Source organism: Fulvia fulva, chromosome 9 (assembly GCF_020509005.1).
Source record: "Fulvia fulva chromosome 9, complete sequence".
In the NCBI taxonomy this organism is placed as follows: Eukaryota; Fungi; Ascomycota; class Dothideomycetes; order Mycosphaerellales; family Mycosphaerellaceae; genus Fulvia; species Fulvia fulva.
The window spans coordinates 2,557,697-2,578,532 of NC_063020.1; the positions used below are offsets into that span (position 1 = coordinate 2,557,697).

A 20,836-nucleotide genomic window follows, 5' to 3' on the forward strand; every position below is an offset into this window, starting at 1 on the left:
TATGAAGCACGTCAAGATTTAGGTAGGACAGGCCTCCGTTCATCGATCGTTTCTTGCTTTCGCATGTTCACCAGATCTGAAGTTGCAATATGGTATCTGGCTCGTTGGTCGCGCTCGCTGGCTTCAGCTCGATAGCTGTTGCTCAATTCGAGCCTAACTGGGTCAAGAATGGAGAGATCTGGGAGGATACTGTGAAATACGGACCGGAGATGGAACTTCAGCATCTCTACTACGATCAATTCCCGACAGGTGAGCAACGCGAGAGGTCTCCATGAAAGATCCATGCTGATGCGATCGGCGAAGGCATCGCAGTCTCTCGCGAAGGACGCAAGTTCTCCAATTACCCACCAGGCCTCGACGGCAATAACACAAACAACGGCTCCAATGGCAAATACACCATTGCCGAACTTATCGGCAACAACACCGAGCGCCCATGGCCGAGCGCGGAGATGAATAACCCACCAGGAGGAGCTATAAACTACACAACTACACCACCAACCGGCGCGAACTATCAACAATACATCATCGGCTCCCAATCCATCGTAACCGATGCCCAGAACCGCGCTTGGATCCTCGACACCGGCCGCGCCCTCACACCGAACGGTACCCTCGTCCCAGCTTCCTTCGGCGGCCCTAAACTCATTGGCGTTGATATTGCGTCTGGCAATGTCCTCCAGACTATCGTGTTCCCCACTACTGTCGCATATGCCGATTCGTACCTTAACGATGTCCGCTTCGATCTCGTGCATGGAGGAGGGTATGCGTACATCACAGACAGCTCCGTCGAAGGTCGCAACGGTATCATCATCGCGGACTTGGCAACTGGCGAGTCCTGGCGTCATCTCGACGGCAGCAGCAAAGTCAAGCCTGAAGACCAGAACTTGCCATTCACATGGGGCGTTCCTCTCTACGGTTTCAACCCTGGCAAACCATTCTCCTACGTCGCCTTCGGGTCAGATGGAATAGCGCTCCCAGCAGACTCAGAAACCCTCTACTGGAAAGTCGTAGGCGGCCGATACCTCTACTCAATCCCCACCGCCCGCCTCCGCGACAACAGCGCAAACAGCGAAATCCTAGCCCAGAACGCCATCAACACTCTCGGCCAGTGCGGCATTTCAGATGGAACGTGAACAGACACAAACGACTACATTTACCACGGAAACATGGAGCAGAACGCCATCGGGCTTTTCAACCCGAAGAATGGGACGAGTCAGCTGTTCGTGAGAGACAAGAGGTTGAATTGGATTGATACATTTTCGGTGGGCTTTGATGGGTATTTGTATTTCACTGTGAATCAGTTGGTTTTTGGGAGTGGGCAGCATCCGGGGATGGATAGGAGGCAGAAACCGTTTAGTTTGTGGAGGGTTAAGTTGCCGGAGGGTGGGACGAAGCCGGGGATTGGTGGGAGTGGGATGGGGAATGGGACGATGTATTAGGAAATGAGATGATATGGTGATGACTGGAGCTGGCTTAGAAGCGCTCTATGTATGAATGCGATGCACTAGACCTGAGCCAGAGTGCCTTGTGCCTGATGCCCAGGTGAGACAGTACTTCGCGCTCATGTTGTCGATCATACTTGCTCATTTGGTTCTGGAGTCAAGATCAAGGGCTCTCCCCTCGATTGATATTGTAACAAGGTCGCGGCTTAGCGACTGCTTGCAAAGTCGTTCGAGCAGCGCGCGTATTGCTTCGACAACACCTGCTGTGTCTAAGGTGCTCAGAGCCCTCTTTGCAATCTACAATCCGTGTCACGTTTAGAGCCCGGCGGCCATGACTCTTGTCAAGAGCTCTCGGAGGAGGGACAATCAGAGAGTATGTCCCCTCTGCAATGCAAGGAAAATCGACTGAATCCCTTGGCTAAAATGTCAAATGCTTCGATTGCGATATCATCATATACGGTTATGTACAAAGCTCTAGCACGACAAAGGTGCCTGCACACATCTCGCACCATCGTTATTAGACGACGTAGGGCCCGTACTTACGTACTGAGCGGTGTACGGCGGCTTGGTGCTGAATCTGTAAATTGCGCCACTGTTGTTCTCCTCGGCATACAAAGAGCCATCTGGCGTGGCGTACATTGCGCCGATGGCAACGACCGACGGTCCAGCGAAGATGGGTCCATGTCCGTAAAGTGTCGTACAGTTTCTAGTCGTCGTGTTGAAGATTTGCAGCCATGCTTGCCCAGTTGTGGGGGTTCCATATGTCGTACCGATCGTGTAGAGGGCGTCGCCACCACCTGGTACCCACGCCCAATCCAGGAAGGGGTATGTGCACCCTCGAGCAGTGCCTGTGCTTATGATCGTTCCGTAGGTAGCGGGGCGGTTCGGATTGACGTCGACCTGAACGTAAGGTACGTTCCCGAGTGGCCCAGCAGTGGTGGCAGCCCAATAGTAGCCTTTGTCGTCCACATCGCCACAGAGCCAGAGGTTATTGCTAGGTGCGTCGCTTCCTACAAGCATGACGTACGACCCATTGCCGGCGATTCGAATAATCTGTGGGTTCCTTCCAGGTATCCTGGACAGACAGCCGTACATGTATCCGTCGATGGAATTGTAGCCGATTGCGTTGACAAGGAGCGATCCGTCTCCAATCTGCATGGGCGCGCCAAAGGTACCTGCGCATAGATCGACCTGGTATAATCCGTTGGCCTGGATAATGTATCCGTAAGGCCCGCAAGCCACAGACGGCGGTGTCATGATGGGCTCAGTGTTACTGACGCACCGAGCGCCATCGCCGCTGACGGAGCCAAGTCCCTGTACTACAGTCAGTCTCTTGGCATCTTAAAAACGCCTCCGAACAACTTACGTAGCCCATTCGAGTCGCGTTGTAGGTCGGCCCCAAGGAGAAGCGCCAGATCTGTCCAGTAGACCCTTCGGAGCCGTATAGATAGCCGTCATTGGCGCCGTACAGCGCAGAGAAGCCAGGATTCGTTTGACCAGTGATTGTCGTGCCGTAATTCGCGACAGTGGACCAGGAGTAGTCTGAGGTACTGAAACGCATAAGATACGTGTTGCCATTGGGATCGATTCCGATCTCCCAAAGGAATCCAGTTCGCCCCGGCACAAAAGCCCAATCTTGCACGTCGTCGGGAGGTCGATTACTGGCTGTGTACTGCCCAGTAATCTGGCTGTCACAAAGTCAGCACACCATGAATCCTTTCGTGGAGAACGAGATAATTACCCATAGCTTGGCAGCACCGTGTTAAGATTCACGCGCGTCCAGTACATTCCCTCGCTAAACTGTGACGCCGCTAACCAGTACTGACCCCTGTTGTCGACATCACCAGCGTAGTAATCAATTCGCTCTGGAAGGTCTAGCACAACCTGAGTCTGGCCTCCTGCGCCTATCCGCAGCACCTGCTGAGGACTGACACCCCTCGTGTTGCCGTACAAATATCCGTCGAGAGCATTGTAACCGAGTGAGTTGATTTCAGTTGCACCGGTCGAGATCAAGGCACTTCCAACAATCGTGCCAGATGACAAATCCACATTGTATAGCGCGGTCTGCGAGACAAGATAGCCATTCCGTCCGCAGGGCAAAGTGGGCAATGGCTGGAGTACAACTAACGTACCTGTCGATGGTCCATTGGCCGTGACGGATGTCGATGTCATAACGCCAGTGTTTGTGCCTGAAGGATTGTATGGTCGAGTTATCGTAGTGTATTGGAGAGGCTGAATAACGATCACAGTCCCGGGCGCCGGTCCACCAGTATACGTGGCTTGAGTTAAAGTTGTCGTACTACCGTCCATGTTGTAGCTAGACACAGTCGTATAACTCCAGGGAGCAGCTACAAAGACCGTGCCAGTAGCGCTACCTCCAGTGTACGTGGCGAGCGTCGTAAAGGAAGAGGTGACACCTCCATAATAGCTTGTAGTCGTTGCGTAGATCCAGGGTGCTGCAACTTGGACAGTTCCAGGAGTATTTCCGCCGGTGTAACTTGCAACAGTAGAAAGGGAAGTGGTACCACCGCCGTAGAAAGTCGTTGTAGTGACATAGCTCCAGGACGCATAGACAAGCAAAGTACCTGGATTGGCTCCTGTATATGTAGACAGTGTTGACGTCGACGGCGTTGGAACCGCGGAAACGAAACTCGTAGTTGTGACATAGCTCCAAGGTGCGTAGACAAGCAAGGTACCTGCCTCGGCCCCTGTGTAGGTCGATAGTGTAGAAGTCGATGGCGTGGGGACTGCTGAAACAAAACTGGTGGTTGTGACATACGACCAAGGAGCGTAGAGGAGAATCGTTCCAGCGCTTCCACCTGTGTAGGTCGCCAAAGTTGAGGTAGACGGAGTGGGCACCGCAGAGACATAAGTGGTTGTTGTGACATACGACCAAGGTGCGTACACGAGCAAAGTACCTGGACCAGCCCCTGTGTATGTTGACAATGTTGAATTTGAGGGCGTTGGAACTGCTGACACGAAAGTCGTAGTCGTGACATACGACCAAGGTGCATAGACAAGCAGCGTACCTGGAGTGCTGCCGCGTGTAAAAGTTGCCAGGGTACTTGTCGATGGCGTAGGGACAGAAGATACATAGCTGGTGGTTGTAGCATAATTCCAGGGTGCGTAAACAAGCACAGTACCTGGGTCGCTGCCGCCTGAGTACGTGGACAATGTTGACGTCGATGGTGTGGGAAGAGGAGAAGTGTAGCTTGTCGTGGTCGTGTAGAGCCAAAAAGAATACACAAGCACGGTACCCGGATTGCTACCACCTGTGTAAGTCGACAGTATCGAAGTTGATGGCGTTGGCAAAGGCGATGTGTAGGCAGTCGAGGTTACGTAGCTCCACGGCGCGTAGGAAAGGACGGTTCCAGGATTGCTGCCGCCAGTGTAAGTCGAAAGCGTTGAGGTTGATGGCGTAGGGATGGGAGATGTGTAGCTGGTCGTAGTAACGTAGCTCCAGGGTGCGTAAAGGAGAACAGTACCCGGCGAAGCTCCACCGGTGTAAGTCGCTATTGTCGAGCTTGGAGGTGTAGGCACTGTCGCCACGAAAGTTGTCGTTGTGACGTAGCTCCAGGCTGCGTAAACGAGAACAGTCCCGGGCGTGATCCCACCGCTGTAAATCGATATTGTCGATGTTGATGGTGTCGGCACTGAAGAGACGAAAGTAGTCGAAGTGGCGTACCACCATGGAGCAGCGACCAGGACCGTGCCTGCAACAGTACCTCCTGTATAGGGAGCTGCAGTCGTAATCGAGGTTGTGCCGCCGCTATAATAGCTGACTGTGGTCACGTAGCTCCATAACACGTAGATCAGAACAGTTCCTGGCGACTCGCCTCCACTGTAAGTTGATAGCGTCGATGTCGAAGGCGCGGGAACTGAAAACACGAACGATGTCGTAGTGATGTATGACCATGGAGCGGCTACTAGCACCGTGCCAGGGGCAGTCCCTCCCGTATAGGAGGCAATCGTGCCTATCGATGTCGTCCCGCCACTGTAGTAGGAAACCGTCGTGACGTAGCTCCATTGGGCGTAAACAAGATAGGTCCCGGGGGTGGCCCCTCCAGAGTAAGTTGACAAAGTGGAAGCCGATGGAGTAGGCACCGCGGAAACGAACGAGGTCGTTGTAATGTAAAGCGCTGAGGCTTGTACAATGACCGTGCCAGGTACTGCGCCGCCAGCCCACGAGGCAGTAATATACGTCGTTGGACTTGCAGTCCGGTCGTAGATGGTGCTTGTGACATAAAGCGGAGTTCGGGTGGAGGTCGGCAATGACGAGGTTTCGGTAGGGGCGGTGGTCGTTGAAGTTTCTGCTGTGGCAGTAGCGGTCTCCGTTTGATATGTGCTAGCTTGAGCTGTTGATGTGCCTTGGATTGTGTTGGTATCCGTACTGATCAGTGTGTTTTGGACTGTTGAGGTTTGAGTCAGGTCTGTTAAAGAGAGGGAGCTTTGACTGCTCGTGATCGTGCTCGTTTCGCTAGAAATGAGCGTTTGGGTTATCAGGCGCCCTAAGAATAGTTAGCACAAAGCCCGCAACAGTACATGGGCCCGGGGGTCAAGCTCGCTTTGTGGGGATGATTTACCAGAAGATGTCAGCACCTGGATAATTGTCTGCACAGTGCTGCTCGTGATCGTAAGATCAGATGTTGAGTAAAGTACGTCCGTGTAAGGGAAGCTTGAAGACAAAGTAGTCGTGCTGCTGAGTACGACTTGAATCGAGCTTGTGCTCTGGAAATTGTTAGCTTCTTAACCACTGTTCAGACCCATCAATTTCAACATACGGTAGTCGTTGGGATATAGGTTGTGGACGTAGAAAGAGTTGATGTTGCCGTGGGGGCTGAAGCTGTCGAGGTAGGGAGCGTGATGGATGCCGTCGGCGACACTTGTGTGGTGGCGCTGAGAGTCTATTGGGGAGTCAGTTTGCTCTGATGATTTCGGAAGTAGACGACCTACCTCCGTGCCATCAATTGTGTTCGTGACACTGCTGGACAGCGTACTCCAGGTGGTCAAAGTTTGACTGGAAGTCGTCAATGATGTTGAGAGAGAGGTGCTAGTCAGCGTTGTTACTCCCGACGATACAAGCGTGCGGGTAATTAAGCTGCCAGAAGAAGTCTCGACCAACAGAGTTGTGGAGAGATATCCGGTGGAGTAGGTAATCTCTTGGGTCTGGATCAAGGCGCTCGTCACAGGCACGCTTGAGACCAGGGTCGACGTGCTGCTAAGGACAATGAGACTTGCCGGTAATGTAGTGCTGGAGTCTGGAAGCGTTGAGGTTCGAGCCAAGGCTGTAGATGTCGAAGGCTCGATAATCTGGGAAGCTGTCTCTGTGGTATTGACAGACAAGATTGCTGTTCCAATGACGTCGAATGTGTTGACAATGGTTGAATAGTCGGTACGCACCGAAGTCGTGGTGGGCAAAAATGACGTTACGTATACAAATGTTGATCGAGAAATGTAGGTACTGGTACCCGTGGATATTGTTGTACTCGTGACCAAAAGTCCAGATGAAGTCAGCTCGAGTGCCGCTGTGGTCAAACACGTGGTGGAAAGCGTGACGTCCAGAACTGTAACACTTATTTCCGTAAAAGGATAGCTTGACAGGCTCGTAGTTGTGCTTGATACCACAATGGTCTCCGCGGGTAATGTCGTTCTGGAGTCCGGTAAAGTTGAAGTTTCGGTGGCTGCAGAGGCAGTCGTGGTTGGTCTGACAAGACTAGCTGTCGTAGTAGGGAAAGTCGAAGCTACTGCAGTTGAAATACCATCCTGGGTGTCTGTAATGGTTGAGGATGGGGTTTCAACTGAGGTTGAGGTAGCCAGGAATAGACTTGTGTATAGTGAGTTTGATGTAGAGATGACTTCGCTCGAAATTGGTGAAATACTCGTCTGGGTTATGACTTGGCCGGCAGAGGTGAGTACTAGCGTGTCGGTCGTGCTGTAGGTCGTCGATAGGGTGACTTGGAAAGTCGAGACGCCCGTTGTTGTTGATGGTACGCTTGAAATTGTTGTGCTTGTGCTTGAGAGGACTACAACCGAAAAAGGAAGAGTTGTGCTCGAATCTGGGAGCGTGAACGTTTGAGGTGGGGAACCCGTTGCAGTTGAGGTGGGATTCAAGCTCGTTGCGGTCAGGGTCGTGTATTCCGAAGCCGTGGCTGTGGAGGTGACGTCTTGTGTGCTTGTGATGCTGGACAGGAATTCACCAATTGTAGTACTTGTGGCTTGCAGGACCGTTGTGTATAGCGAACTGGATGAGGAGGTGTCCGTGCTGACGACGCTGGAGATTGACGTCTGAATTATGACTTCGCCAGAAGAGGTAAATGTCAGAAGCATGGTCGTAAAGTATCCTGTGGAAGATGTGACTTCTTCGACCGAGGTGGCCGTTAGGCTGAACGGGAAGCTCGAAATTGTTGTTGAGGTGGAACTGATGACGACAATCGAGACTGGCAAAGTCGTGGACGAGTCAGGAAGGGTGGAGGTTTGAGGAGGCGATCCTATAGCGGTCGAGGTTGGCTCCTCCGTCGTAGCAGTTTCCGTGACATAGGTTTCCGTTGAGGAAGTCTCCGTGCCTTGCACCTCACTCGTGAAAGTTGACGAGAGCGTGCTGACAGTGGTCTCGGTGATGGAGGCAACTGTCAGGGATTGGGAAATCGAGCTGCTTGTCACTGTACTCTGGCCAGTCGATATTTCTGTTTGCGTGATGTTGTCCCCAGCTGAAGTCAGGATAAGGTTTGCGCTAGTCAGGTAAGAGGTTGAGAGCGTTAAATCTGAGGTTAGATCCAGCGTTGAGGTAGCTGGAAAACTGGATGTCGTGGTATCTGTGCTTGTCAAGACTGTTCGCGTGTTAGCTTTAACTTGATGCCGCAAACAATTTACATGTTTACTCACCAACGATCGAAAAAGGCAACGTCGTACTTGATGTGGGCAGTGTGGATGTTTGAGCCTGGGGATCTGTGGTGGTTTGCGGTTCTCCAGTGGCTGTAGCCGTGTCCGTGACGAACGAACTCTGTACAGTGCTGACCTCGCTGTATTGAGTACTTTCGACCGTCGAGTAAATGCTGCTAACTGAGCTTGAGGTCTGGGCTGCGGTAGTTTCGTACGTTGATAGCGAGCTGCTAGTGATAGTGCTGATTTCTGTTGAATATTGGCTCTCAGTGATTGTAAGACCTTTAGAAGTGTTAGCGAAAATTACACATCAGCTTCCAGATGAGGAATGCCGCACCAGAAACAACGCTCGATTCCGTGGTTTGAAGCAACGTGCTTGTGGTGTCGGTCAGATCCACTGTTGATTGCAAAGTACTGGTCAGCGGGTAGCTCGAGACAGTGGTCGAAGTACTGTTCAGCAGCACGGTCTCTACTGGGAGCGTGGTGGTCTCGAAGCTCGATGAGGTTTCTGCAAAGTCGGTACTATAGGATGTGGGTCCTGTGGTGGTCTCCGAAACGGTTGTCAGCTCTGATGTTGAAGCTGTGGCTGTTCCATCTACGGTACTGGTAATGCTGCTCGTTTCCGTATTCAGAGCTGTGCTGGTTATCGAGACGATTGAGGATGAAACAGAGCTTTGACTAGATGTCTCGGACGAGGTGATGGAGGATATGTCGGTGCTGGTGATGAGCTGGCCTGTATCATTGTCAGTCTATTTTGAAAGGACCATACTCGTAACATTGTATCAAGCATACCAGATGAAGTAAGGATCTGCGTTGACGTCGTGAAATAGCTGGCTAGTTCCGTGGAGTCCTCGGTTGATACCAGGGTGCTCATCCACGGAAAGCTAGATAATTCGGAAGTTGTGCTTGTTATGTTCACAAGCTCAAATGGCAGAGTCGACGAGTCGATTGAGGTGGATGTTACGGGAGACGCAGTTGAGGTGCTGGCCGCATCAGTGAAGGTCTCCAAGCCTGACCAAACACTTGATGATAGCAGAGTCGTAGTTCCATCTATGATTGAGATGTCGGTGCTCGTCTCTGAAGATACTGCAGTCGTCGTTTCTAAGAATGTGCTGAGCTCGAGCGAGCTTGTCGTGCTGATTTCGGTGCTCTCAATGCTGGAAATTGACGTCTGGGAAATTGTGTTGCCTGCGAATCAAGATCAGCGACATGCCCTACGAAGATGGAGTCATGCTTACCTGAGACCGACGAGACTTCGGTGACGCTGGTGAGATCGTTTGTGGTTGAGGTCACGTCCTCTGTCAGAACAAGGGAGCTAGTTACGCCGATGCTAGTGATCGCGGATGTTGTGCTGGTAAGGACCGCCGATTCTGTCAAGGTCTTTGGGACGTCAGTATCTGTGCAACAACATGCCCGGCTCAGGCTTTACTCACTGCGGTCGATGTCAGTGTTCCGCTTGTGACCGCATATAGGCTCGTAACTCCATCGACGACGACTGCTCGCATACGCAGTTGAGCAAACTGTATCCTCGGCGAATAGGTGCCGGTACCGTAAGCCAGGGCGGAGTACTTGACGCATTGACTGGCTGATGCATCGAATCCCGCGGCCTCGCATTCGAGATCCAAGCTGCAAGACTCAAGACAAGTAGCCATGTTCGGCACATTCTCGGCCTCGCTTACAGTGCCTGCATAAGTCGTGTTGCATTGAATGGCAAATAGACTCCCCGTCTGGGGCTCTGTGTACTCGTAGGCAGCCTGGGCAGTAGGGCATGCCAAGTCTTGTGTCACCGAAGCAGTTGTCGTGGCTGTGGGCAAGCTAGAGGTCTCTGTAGGTGCTGTAGTCGTAAGGGAGGTTCCAAAAGTGGAGGCTGTCTCGTCCGTTGAGACGGTCAAAGGAACAATCTCTATCTGGTCGGTCGTGGATGTCTCTAGACTCAGAGTAGTAGTCGTTTGGCTGAACGTCTCTTCGTAGGGACTCGTGTACAGCGAGCTTTCCGTGCTAGTAGCTGTGTCGAGCTCCGTGCCGATGATGGTTCGTGTGGCATTCTGGCCTGGGCATAATTAGCTCGAAGCTCAAGTCACGGCGTGAAGCACCATCCATACCCGAAGATGTCTCAACCAGCAGTGAAGTCGTCGCAAAGGCATCTGTAAAAGTAAAATCGGAAGTCTCTACAAGAAGCGAGGTGTCTGGAACGCTTGAAATGTCAGTAGTGATGCTCGTCAGTACGACCTCAGCTGTTGTCGTGGATGTTAGTGAAGGGATGACGGGTGTCTGAATTATCACCAGTCCTGGAGAAGAACCGGATGGCTCTATAGTAGTAATGATTGTGGGCCCAGTGATTTGCGCCGACCCATCATATGGCTGTGTTGTAGTGAGGTAGACCCCTGGCGCAGATGATGGAGTGGCTTGAGATAGCGAAGCGGGCGTCTCTATGATCACCAGCCCAGGGGATGTACCAGATGGAGGGATAGTAGTAACTGTTGTAGGGCCGGTGATTATCTCCGAGCCACCATACGGCTGCGTTGTGGTAAGGTAGAGCTCGGACGTCGGAGCTGAAGAGCTTGAGTCTACTTGTGAAGGTAGGCCTGGCGTTTGAATGATCACCAAGCCAGGGGAGCTCCCGGAAGGCTGGATAGTAGTAACAATCGTTGGACCCGTAAGTACATCGGAGCCGCTGTAAGGTTGCGTAGTAGTGAGGTAGAGCTCGGAGATCAAGAGCGAAGAGCTTGAAGCAGCTTCGGAAGGCAGGCTAGGTGTTTGAATGATTACCAAGCCCGGTGAGCTGCCAGACGGGCTGATCGTCGTGATTGTGATGGGAGCGGTGATCGCACTCGTCCCATCATAGGGCTGGGTCGTAGTGAGGTAGAGCTCAGATATCGAGGCCGACGGGGTTGATGTGGCTTGAGGAGCCGGGCCAGGTGTCTGGATAATTACCAAGCCAGGCAAGCTTCCTGAAGGGCTCCGGGTGGTAAAGGTTATCGGAGCTGTGATCGCACTCACACCTTCGTATGGCTGGGTTGTGGTTAGGTAGGCATCCAGGTCCGTCGTTTGGAGTGAGCTCGATGGTAAGGCCGCAGTAGGCGTTTGAATTATGACTAGCCCGGGCAAGGTCCCCGATGGCCTGATCGTCGTAATTGTGGTCGCCTGCGATATGCTCTCTGAGCCAGTGTATGGCTGCGTGGTAGTAAGGTAGACCTCGGCTGTGGAAGATGGCTCCGACGATGGAGTTGGTGAAGCTGGAGTCTGGATCACCACAATACCAGGCAAGGTCCCCGAGGGGCTATACGTTGTGATCGTGGTTGGAGCAGTGAGCGCTTCGGTTCCAGTCCAGGGCTGTGTTGTGGTCAGAAACGACTGCGGTGGAGAAGGGACCGGCGTCTCGATGATGATGAGGCCGGGTTCGCCATTGATAGGCGGGTAGGAAGCGGCAGTAACAGGTGCTGTAATCTGCGACGTCCCTCCATAGGCGCGAGTGGTAGTCAGATAGTACTGCTCGCTAATGACCGACACTGGAGTCTCGATTATGATGAGGCCAGGATTGGTGCCCGCAGGAGCAAAGGACCCTGCTGTGATAGCTGCCGTGATCGAGGAAGCTCCAGTATAGGCGCGTGTTGTCGTTTGGTAGTACTGAGTGTCTGGAGGTGGAGGTGGCATTTCGATCACTATTAGGCCAGGGTTGCTGCCAGATGGAGGGAACGATGTGGCAGTGATCGGGCCAGAGATAGACGACGTCCCTGAATATGCCCGCGTGGTTGTAGAATAGGCGTCTGAAAGAGCTGCCGACACGGGTGTCTCGATGATGATCAAACCAGGAGTGTCGCCCGTGGGAGCGTATGAACCGGCAGTTATGGCAGTTGACAGGCTTGATGTACCTGTGTAAGGACGCGTGATCGTGGAGTAGTATGTGGCACTGCTGTATGTGGCACTGCTCACTAGTGGCGGAGTTTCGATGACAATCAGTCCAGGACCTCCCGCTGAAGGTGGATACGATTCTGCTGTGATCGCGCCCGTCAAATGCGAAGCTCCAGTATATCCACGAGTCGTCGTGAGATAGTACGATGGCGCGGGACTGGCCGGCACAGGGGTCTCAATCACGATCAGCCCAGGATTGGTGCCTGAAGGTGGGCTTGATTCCGCGGTGATCGCTGCTGTGATCTGCGAGCTGCCGCTGTATGCTCGTGTAGTCGTGATATAGTACTGTTCGACGCTGCTCAACGATCTTGGAGGAAAGTTTACGTCGCTAGATGTGCTTGAAGCGGAGAGCACAGTGTCCTGTGAGTTGGACGCCGAAGTGATCGATAATGCAGGATCTAGAGAAGAGGCTGCTGAAGGCGACGTCGACAGCGTTGAGTCTGCATTGGGAGCTGAGGCGATCGATGATGTTGAATCTGGGGAAGAGGCCGAAGAAGAGGTCGACAACTCTGAATCTTGTAGGCTTGACCCTGACATGGTCGTGGTTGCAGAATCCGGCGAGGAGATCGAAGTCGATATTGGCGGCACCACCAACGGGCCTGGTGTACTCAACTCCGGGGTAGCCAAGGATGTCTGATCAGACGCTGAGGTCGCCGTCTGTGGTACGCCAATGATTATCGTACCCTGCTGTAAGGCATCAGGCGGCACGCTGGATAGAGTAATTGTTGCCGTGAAATCGCCATAAGATGTGGATGTGATGTAGCCCAGCAGTAAGCTCGATGTCGCTGTGGCCTCTGGCTGCAATGAGCTGCTGCTGCTGTACGTACTGGTCGAAATGGCGGTAGCGGTGTTTGTTGTGAACGTGGCCGATGGATTAGCTTCGGCCTCATCTTGAGCACTGAGAACTGCACGAACTCTAAACCCAAAGACGAAGCTAGGTCGAGACACCACATTGGCAGTTCCGTTCAACATCGCGCCAATGCCCTTTTCATAGCACACATTGGTGTCGGTATCGAAAGCAGCCGCAACGCAGCCTTCAATCTCAGAGCACACTGCAACACAACCCTGCATCGTGTTGATGCCGACAATAGCAACGTAAACATCTCCCGGATAGTCCAATCCGCACTGGATCGCGTACGAGTTCTCACCACCAATGCAGTCTCCTGGAGTCGTGTATAGGGTGTTGTTCGATGCCGGACATACTATTGACATGGGCGAGGCGATTACACATGCCGATGTGGTGCTAGCTTCAATACTCGAAGTAGCTGAAGGAACCTCCTCTGAGATCAGCGGAGGCAACCATGTAGGAGCTGGTAGAGATTGACCCGGCTCTATCTCGAGACCGGTTGTGCCACTTGGAATTGGAAGAGGAGCGGGAGTCTCGATGACGACAAGACCAGGAGATCCAGCGCTAGGGTCAGCTTGCGTAAAAGTGGTGGGCTCCGCAAGTATCGCACTCCCAGTATACTCTCTCGTTGTAGTAAGATAGAATTGGGCATCTGATGATTGCGATCCTACATCGCTGGTGCTTGTAGGAAGACCGGCAGACACGCTTTGAGCAGGTGACGCTGTCCCAGCATTCGATGTAGCGGCTACTGGAGTCTCAATGATTACAGTCCCTCTGATGCTAGCGCTAGGCTGTACGACTGTGATCGTGCGAGGAGCGCTCAGACTTGCCGTTCCAGAGTATTCCAGATAGCTGGTTTCGTAACTTTGAGGAGGATGAACGACGATGTATGTATCAGGTTGATCGGCGCTTGGATAGACTGTGGTTATGGTGATTGCAGCGGACAAGCTAGACATCCCAGTGTATTGCTGGTTACTTGTGACGTAGAAGGACGTAGGCAGCAGAACAATGTATGTTCCAGCCTGCCCGCCGTTCGGTGGGATGGTAGTGACGGTTCGTGGCGTCGTGAAGGCAGAGTTTCCTGTATAGACCTGGAAGCTGGTCACGTAAACTGGAGGTTGCTGAACGATATATGTACCGGGTTGATCGCCTTGCTGAGGCACCGTTGTAATAGTCCTAGGTCCTGTAAGGCTTGAAGGGCCAGTAAAGTACTCGTAGCTCGTGACATAGACCAAAGGCTGCTGAACCACATAAGTACCTGGTCGATCGCCTTCTGGAGGTATGGTGAAGAGAGTCCTTGGTGCGGACAAGCTTGCGAGACCGGTGTAATATTCATAGCTCGTCACGTAGGTCACCGGCTGTTGGACAATGTACGTTCCAGGCTGGTCGCCCTGTGGATGTACAGTGGTCAGAGTCCGTGGCCCTCCAAGACTCGAAGATTCTGAATAATATTTGTAGCTCGTCACATAGCTCACGGGTTGTTGGACGATGTAGGTGCCAGATTGACCGCCCCGAGGCGGTACGGTTGTAAGAGTTCGTGGCCCTGGTAAGGTCGAGGATCCGGAGTAGTATTCGTAGCTTGTCACATAGCCGGGCGAAGGTTGGAGGACGATGTAAGTGCCAGGCTGATCGGCACTGGGTGAGATAGTCGTTCGAGTGGTTGCTAATGAAAGGACAGAGGTGCCGGTGTAGATCTCGTAGCTCGTTACATAAACAATGGGCTGCTCGACAATGTATGTACCAGCCTGACCTTTGCCAGGCGGGATCGTAGTCAGAGTTCGCGGTGCTGTGAGACTTGATGCGCCGGTGTAATACTGATAACTTGTGACATAGCTATCACTTCCTTCCGGTGCTGTTGAATGAGTTTGCCCATCTGTAGCCTCGCTCGTTGTGGTTCTTCCAGGTGTGAGTTTACTGCTGGTCCGGCCTCGCAGACTGCTGTCGGCGCTGTTCGCGTCCTCTGTCTGTTCCGACAGTATCGATGTCGTGAGGGTGGTAGAAGGTGCCGTGTACGGTGGCGCAGGGCAAGTCGCATTGACACAGAAGAGCGTGTTCGCTGGTCCGATTTGTGTACCGCAGTGTTTGTAGACCACCACGGTGACGATCTTCGCGCCATCTGGACTTGCGGCGAGGTCGGAGACTGCCGCTAGGAGAAGGTAGACAGATGTTGCCAGTCTCCAACGCATGGAAACGGTGCCTTTCGCAGAGGAAGCTGCGGCTCATCCTGTGCAATGGATGTGACAGCTTGAAAGTCCCCAAGAAGCGGTAACATGTGGCACTCCCGATGCTGCGCGGCCTTGCATTCCACCAGGGGACAGTTGTTAGCAATGGCGAATACTAGTATGGTGGAGCCTTACCATGACGACGGAAGAAGTGGATCTATGAGGCCAGATTCCTGCATGATAAGATTAGATGGGGTCTCGATGGTCATGTCCGAGTTGTGTCGACATCAAACGATCCCGAAATCCATCACAACGAGGCCATAAGCTTCTCAGTGCCCATTGTGATGTCTCATTACCAACAGCATATCATTCGTCTTCTGCACAATCATCTTGTGGGCGGACTTGAGCCCGTCGCCGATACCAGCAGTACGGTGATAGCGGCACCGCAGAATGCTAAGGCGGTCGATCATGCCGCAGGTACTTCATCCCTTGCGGCGGACATTGTGATATCTAAATGTCGGGTCTGGAGCACCAGCGGTCAGGACATCTTCCAGGTGAGATCAGCGCTCAATGTCGTCAGAAGGTCTTTCAAGCTGATCTTTCTGTGAGTGCCCCCTATGCAAATATCTCGGCCTGCCACTCATCGCGTTCTTGCAGGCACTGTGCGACGAGGTCGTATGGATCGTGGTGGGCATGAGCATGCGCCCCAGACCTTGAAAGCGTATGCTTGGGAGTCCTGCCAGGGGATATCACGACCTATGTAATTAGTAGCGTGTGCTCTTCAAGAAGCCGTGAGACGCCTCGACGCGTCCTCGCGCGTTGTGAAGCCACGGAAGCCATCCAACGCCCCATGTGACCCCACTTGTCACGAAGGCCTGGGACACTGATCGTGAAGCTGAGAGTGTCAGTTACATGCAGTTTGCATGGCAACTGTTCTGATCTTGAAAGCAATCGATTGGTACATTGCTGTGAAGAGTGTCAAGTTTGGGCAAGTCGGAGGAAGCTGGCCATGTGAGGCAGCAAGTCAGGCATCCCTATCCTTGGCGCGCTAACCTCATTCGTAACCCGAGCTTCGTCCTTCGTCACGCTTCGTCCACGATACAACTTCATCTTCACCTTCGACACGCTCGACACACATCCCAACCACAGTAAAGATGTCTCGAGGCGGCGGAACTACACTCTACGTGACCGGCTTCGGCCATGGCACGCGCGCGCGCGATCTGGCTTTCGAATTCGAGCGGTACGTCCTACGAGCATAGCGAATGCCCCATCGAGTCGGCGACGCGATCCTCCCTCGAGTCCCTTTATCCATCACAAGCCATCAATTGCGTGACAGCGGCGCGAGCAAACCATCGTGGCGATATCACCTACCATCAAACGGCACGAGGAACCGTACCACACCATCCCCTATATACCCTAGATAGCCGGCGCGAACGCTCCCCGTGCTCGACTCCAGCCACCGACGAAACGAACACTACATTGACATCTCTCAAGGTATGGACGTCTTGTCCGCTGCGATATTCCAGCCCCACGCACTGCGTCTAGCAGACTGTAAGTCACCACAGATACCTCGAGACTTCAATGCCACGTGCTAAACATCTATCAGCTTCGCCTTCGTGGAGTACGAGAGCCGTCGTGATGCTGACGATGCCTATCATGAGATGCACAACAAGCGCATGGGTCGCGACGATGTGCTGAAGATTGAGGTAAGATGAGCACGTGCTTGTCGGACAATGCATGGCGGGACTGACACCTGCATAGTGGGCTCGCACACCACCATCTGCCAGCTGGCGCTTCGATGCTGGCAGCGAGCGCAACCGCGACAGCCGTGATGGCGGACGTGACGGCGGACGTGGTGGTGGCCGTGACGGAGCACGCGATGGAGGCCGATCCGATCGCCGCGAGCGCTCACCCCGCCGTGGCCGTTCTGGCAGCCCACCTCGCCGATCCCGCTACGAGGATGAGGGAACCCGCGACAGAGACTACGACCGTCGGGATCGTGACCGAGACACTAGGCGTGATCGCGAACGCACCCGCACTCCAGAAGACCGCGACCGTGATCGGGACATGAAGGATCGCGACCGAGAGGAAGAGCGAGAGCCAGAGCGTGAGCGTGAGTACGAGCGTGAGAACGGCACCAACGGCGAAGAGCGTAAGGGTAAGCATATCCCCGGTGAGATGGATGAAGTCTGGTGCTGATTGTGTGAAGAAGAGCGCGAGCCCGAGGAAGCGGCGGCACCCCCTGCCCACGAGGATTTGGACACGGCCGAGTAGAGGTTTGTTGCTAACTGTCGGTCTCAGCACACATGTTCGAAGTATGTCTTCGGTAAACATGGCGGGAAGTCATGCCCTCAAAGACAAAATTGCAACAACAAGGCGTTGGGTCAACTACTGAGTGTATTAGTTCGAAGGACGGACTTCATTTCGCGGATCTGCTCAGAAGCAAGACCGAATCGATTACCACGAAGCGAAGCGAACGGATTCGCAACCTCGTCCAACCCATCCCCGTCGTCGTCCCCATCGCGCGTGCAGCCAGCAACAGTCGAAGACAAACGCCCGGCGAGCCGCATTCCCCACCACGTCGTCCTTTCGCCTGCCCGTCGTCCATGCCCCCGCGCTAGTTGACAGCACCATTGACACGTCCTCGCCGCCGCCGCCGCCGCCGCTTCCGCCACGAATTCACGAACTGACAGGTGAGCAGAACAACTTTCCTACTCTTCTCACTCTCGTACATGACCGATCTCGTGATAGATATGATGCGCACGTGGTAGGCATTGGGCTTGATCCCCAAATGTGGTAAATAGGATTTGATACTATTCAAGATCTTCCGGCCTCTTGACTGGACTTTGACTCTTACCATGCGCCAAATTCCCATTTGCTTGGCTATGCTGCCCGCCAGACTCAACATGATGTGTCGCCAGACTTAGACTGTGCCTCATGAGGCCGTCATTAGTACTCGTACTGTCTCTGCCGACTGCGAAAGCGTCATCGTCGTCGTGTGAACTCCTGGTCTTGCCCGCCGGCACGCGTCCGCCCAACCCATCATCTTCAACCATCTGATGAGTCTCCCGCTTCGCGTCTCGCTTCATCTTATCATACTTGACCCAGTTGTAAGCCGCTATGCTAGCAATAGTCACAACCAAGCCAGAAATGTTGATCGGTGACAGCTCGTCTCCAAACGTCAAGCTCGCCGCAGAGATTGTAAGGACTTCCTTGAAGATGCCGCAGACCGATAGTGTAACAACCGAAGATCGCTGTAGAAGTGCAAACTCTGCTGCCACCATCATGAATGCCAATACTCCGGGGAAGAGCATGATCATCGCCCCCAAGAAGTAGCCCTTCTGCTCCCCCAACACTGCAAGCCCGTCCAGCACCTGCTTCGGCCCCTCAATCGGTAATGCCAGAAGAAACAGGACCAGGAACATGACTGGCGTCAGAAAGAAAATGCTGCTGAAGGGATTGCTCGTAGCTTTATTCCTCAGTAGCAGAATCTGTGTAAGACTCCACCTAAAGCCGGAACAGAAAGACGCCGTCATGACCAGAATGAATCCCAGGGCGTTGAAGGCTGCTTCTCCAGAAACCATCATTATGACGCCGACTGTCATGGCGAGAATCACCATGCAGAGCTTCCAGGTCGGTGACTCGAGCCGGAAAATGAAGGCGAAAAGGAGAACGAAGGCGAGCACGGAGGACTTGCACATGGTGAAGAATGTTAGGGTTATGAAGCGCAAGCTGAAATTCCCGAGGCCGATGTCGAGGGCGGTGGCGGTGCCGCATGGAGCGATGCGGGTGAGGTAGAAGGATTTGGTCATGAGAGGGCTTTTGGTCCTTGAGGTGATGGTGTCGTTATCGTCTTCGTCGTGTTGAACGCGGGAGTAGCCCGAGCTATGCGGATCCTGAATATCTTTCGCGTTCCAAGGCCGGAATTTGGGGAACCACCAGATCGTTGCGGCCGCTGCTGAGAATTGAACGAGCATGTGGATAGAGGTTGTGAAGAGGGGAAAGTGGAAGTCGAGATTCTCGGAGCTGAACATCCATTTGTTGTAGACGGAGATGGAGATGGAGAAGGTGTACCAGAGAGTTATGAGGAGGGCGTTGATGCTCATATGTCGTAGCATGGCTGCTTTTGCTATGCCTTCTTCTGCTTTCTTGTCCAAGGAGGAAGATGCGACTCGTTCGTCCAGTTGTGTGTTCTGCCGTATCCGCCGCCGCCTCTTCTTGCGTTCTGTATGTGTGAGCCCGGTCTCCTCATCATCGTCTAGCTCTTCTTCCGACGATCGCATATCGTCCATTTCCAGATCGTCGCTGAGCGTTCCTGCTGATGCTTCCGATCCAGATCGATCTTCGGGGTGCCTGCCTCCCTCGCCAGTTTGACTCCTTGAGCCCTGGCCGCCACTGTTACTGCCTGCAGCTGCTTCAAACAACAACGATCCGCTTCGCCTTCGTGCGTGCGTTGGAGGAGATGTTGTGTCCTCCATGATGGAGTCGTTGTGCTATCGTGGGGCTGACATGCGATCGTTGTGTCGCAATGCCACGAGGGTTTGTGTGCGATCGAGAGGTTGCTACAGTGTGGCACAAATGGCCAGGCTCAGTGTAAGTCCGTTCAGCAGTATGGCCGCGGTGACTGCTATGCTACATATTCAAACGCATGATGTTGTTTCTCCTAATGATCAACAGCGTGTCGGACGCAGGGTCTCTCGGCTTCGGATGCTCCACGGGGGCCTTATTTTATCCTGGTCGTCTCACTGCTGAGACCACTTCTATCTCCTGTCGTTTCCCATCTCTCCAACAAGACAGGCGACACGCTCACAGCTGCGAGAGGGTTAGTCAGGCTGCAATGAAGGAAAGGCAAGCAGACGAGAGCCACATCATGAGTTGCCATGATCTATTGACATCGCTATTTATCCTTGGTCTGCGGACCGGTCACCGGCTACTCTGTTCGCGACTGATCTGAGCCCAATGCCAAAACTTGGAGCGTCTCTCCTGCTGCGCTGTCTCTACAGCCTCTGCCTCGATGACACCTCTCGCAACCAGGAGTCGCAGGAAGTCCATTGTCCACTCTTGGCAACGCCTGTTCTTTACCTATAGCTTATCAGTCAAGTAGCCACATGGCAGAACGCAACTTGTCTAGACTCACATCATCCACCGGAGCCAGAAAGTTCGCGCTCACGCGAGGAGGATCTATCCTCAATGCAAGCCTGTCAATCTCGCCTCTCGCGTTGTCTTCCTCCACCGCGTAGGCGTAAGTAGGAGTCCAGACAAGTGCTTGCTTAATCCTGCCAAGCGGCACCAGCTTTCGCAGGTCGGCCGCCTCAGCTGGGTGGAAGTCACGCTTGAACTGATGAGCGAAGCCTGCCATGGGAGCGCCTACAACATGTACGATCGTCCCTCTGCAGGCTTCGCTCTTGCTGTTTGGATCTTTGTGGCATCAGCTTCGTTGGGTATAGAAATGCCGAAGTGCGCGCGCTGTGAGGGCACCAGTCTTGACACCGCAAGGAAGACAGGTAGAGTAGACATTGTCACCATCTTGTAGTGATTGCTGTTGCTATATCACGGCTCGTTGCTACTTGCAGGTGCTGAGGTGCGGGCACAGCCCC

General features: G+C 53.4%; 5 protein-coding genes across 5 annotated transcripts; 2 read left to right on the forward strand and 3 right to left on the reverse strand.

The window, feature by feature from the left end:
* Nucleotides 1-89: 89 nt before the first annotated feature.
* On the forward strand, nt 90-1,436 carry CLAFUR5_09387 (uncharacterized protein; the record flags this gene model as incomplete). Its single annotated transcript, XM_047908535.1, has 3 exons — nt 90-249; nt 304-1,101; nt 1,135-1,436. 3 exons carry the CDS (start codon nt 90-92, stop codon nt 1,434-1,436), a joined length of 1,260 nt encoding a protein of 419 aa, XP_047766721.1.
* Nucleotides 1,437-1,913: 477 nt separating this feature from the next.
* CLAFUR5_09388 (uncharacterized protein) lies at nt 1,914-15,263 on the reverse strand (the record flags this gene model as incomplete). Its single annotated transcript, XM_047908536.1, has 12 exons — nt 1,914-2,753; nt 2,806-3,127; nt 3,181-5,947; nt 6,023-6,167; nt 6,221-6,343; nt 6,393-8,266; nt 8,322-8,600; nt 8,656-9,051; nt 9,111-9,506; nt 9,557-9,698; nt 9,752-10,368; nt 10,421-15,263. 12 exons carry the CDS (start codon nt 15,261-15,263, stop codon nt 1,914-1,916), a joined length of 12,744 nt encoding a protein of 4,247 aa, XP_047765880.1.
* A 1,130-nt stretch (nt 15,264-16,393) lies between these two features.
* On the forward strand, nt 16,394-17,513 carry CLAFUR5_09389 (Pre-mRNA-splicing factor srp1; the record flags this gene model as incomplete). Its single annotated transcript, XM_047908537.1, has 5 exons — nt 16,394-16,479; nt 16,734-16,790; nt 16,846-16,945; nt 17,001-17,397; nt 17,449-17,513. 5 exons carry the CDS (start codon nt 16,394-16,396, stop codon nt 17,511-17,513), a joined length of 705 nt encoding a protein of 234 aa, XP_047765883.1.
* A 539-nt stretch (nt 17,514-18,052) lies between these two features.
* CLAFUR5_09390 (uncharacterized protein) lies at nt 18,053-19,717 on the reverse strand (the record flags this gene model as incomplete). The annotated part of the gene is made up of 1 exon (XM_047908538.1): nt 18,053-19,717. One exon carries the CDS (start codon nt 19,715-19,717, stop codon nt 18,053-18,055), a length of 1,665 nt encoding a protein of 554 aa, XP_047765799.1.
* Nucleotides 19,718-20,162: 445 nt separating this feature from the next.
* On the reverse strand, nt 20,163-20,598 carry CLAFUR5_09391 (uncharacterized protein; the record flags this gene model as incomplete). The annotated part of the gene is made up of 2 exons (XM_047908539.1): nt 20,163-20,321; nt 20,377-20,598. The coding sequence occupies 2 exons, from the start codon at nt 20,596-20,598 to the stop codon at nt 20,163-20,165; spliced, it is 381 nt and encodes a 126-aa protein (XP_047765796.1).
* Between the last annotated feature and the right edge of the window lie 238 nt (nt 20,599-20,836).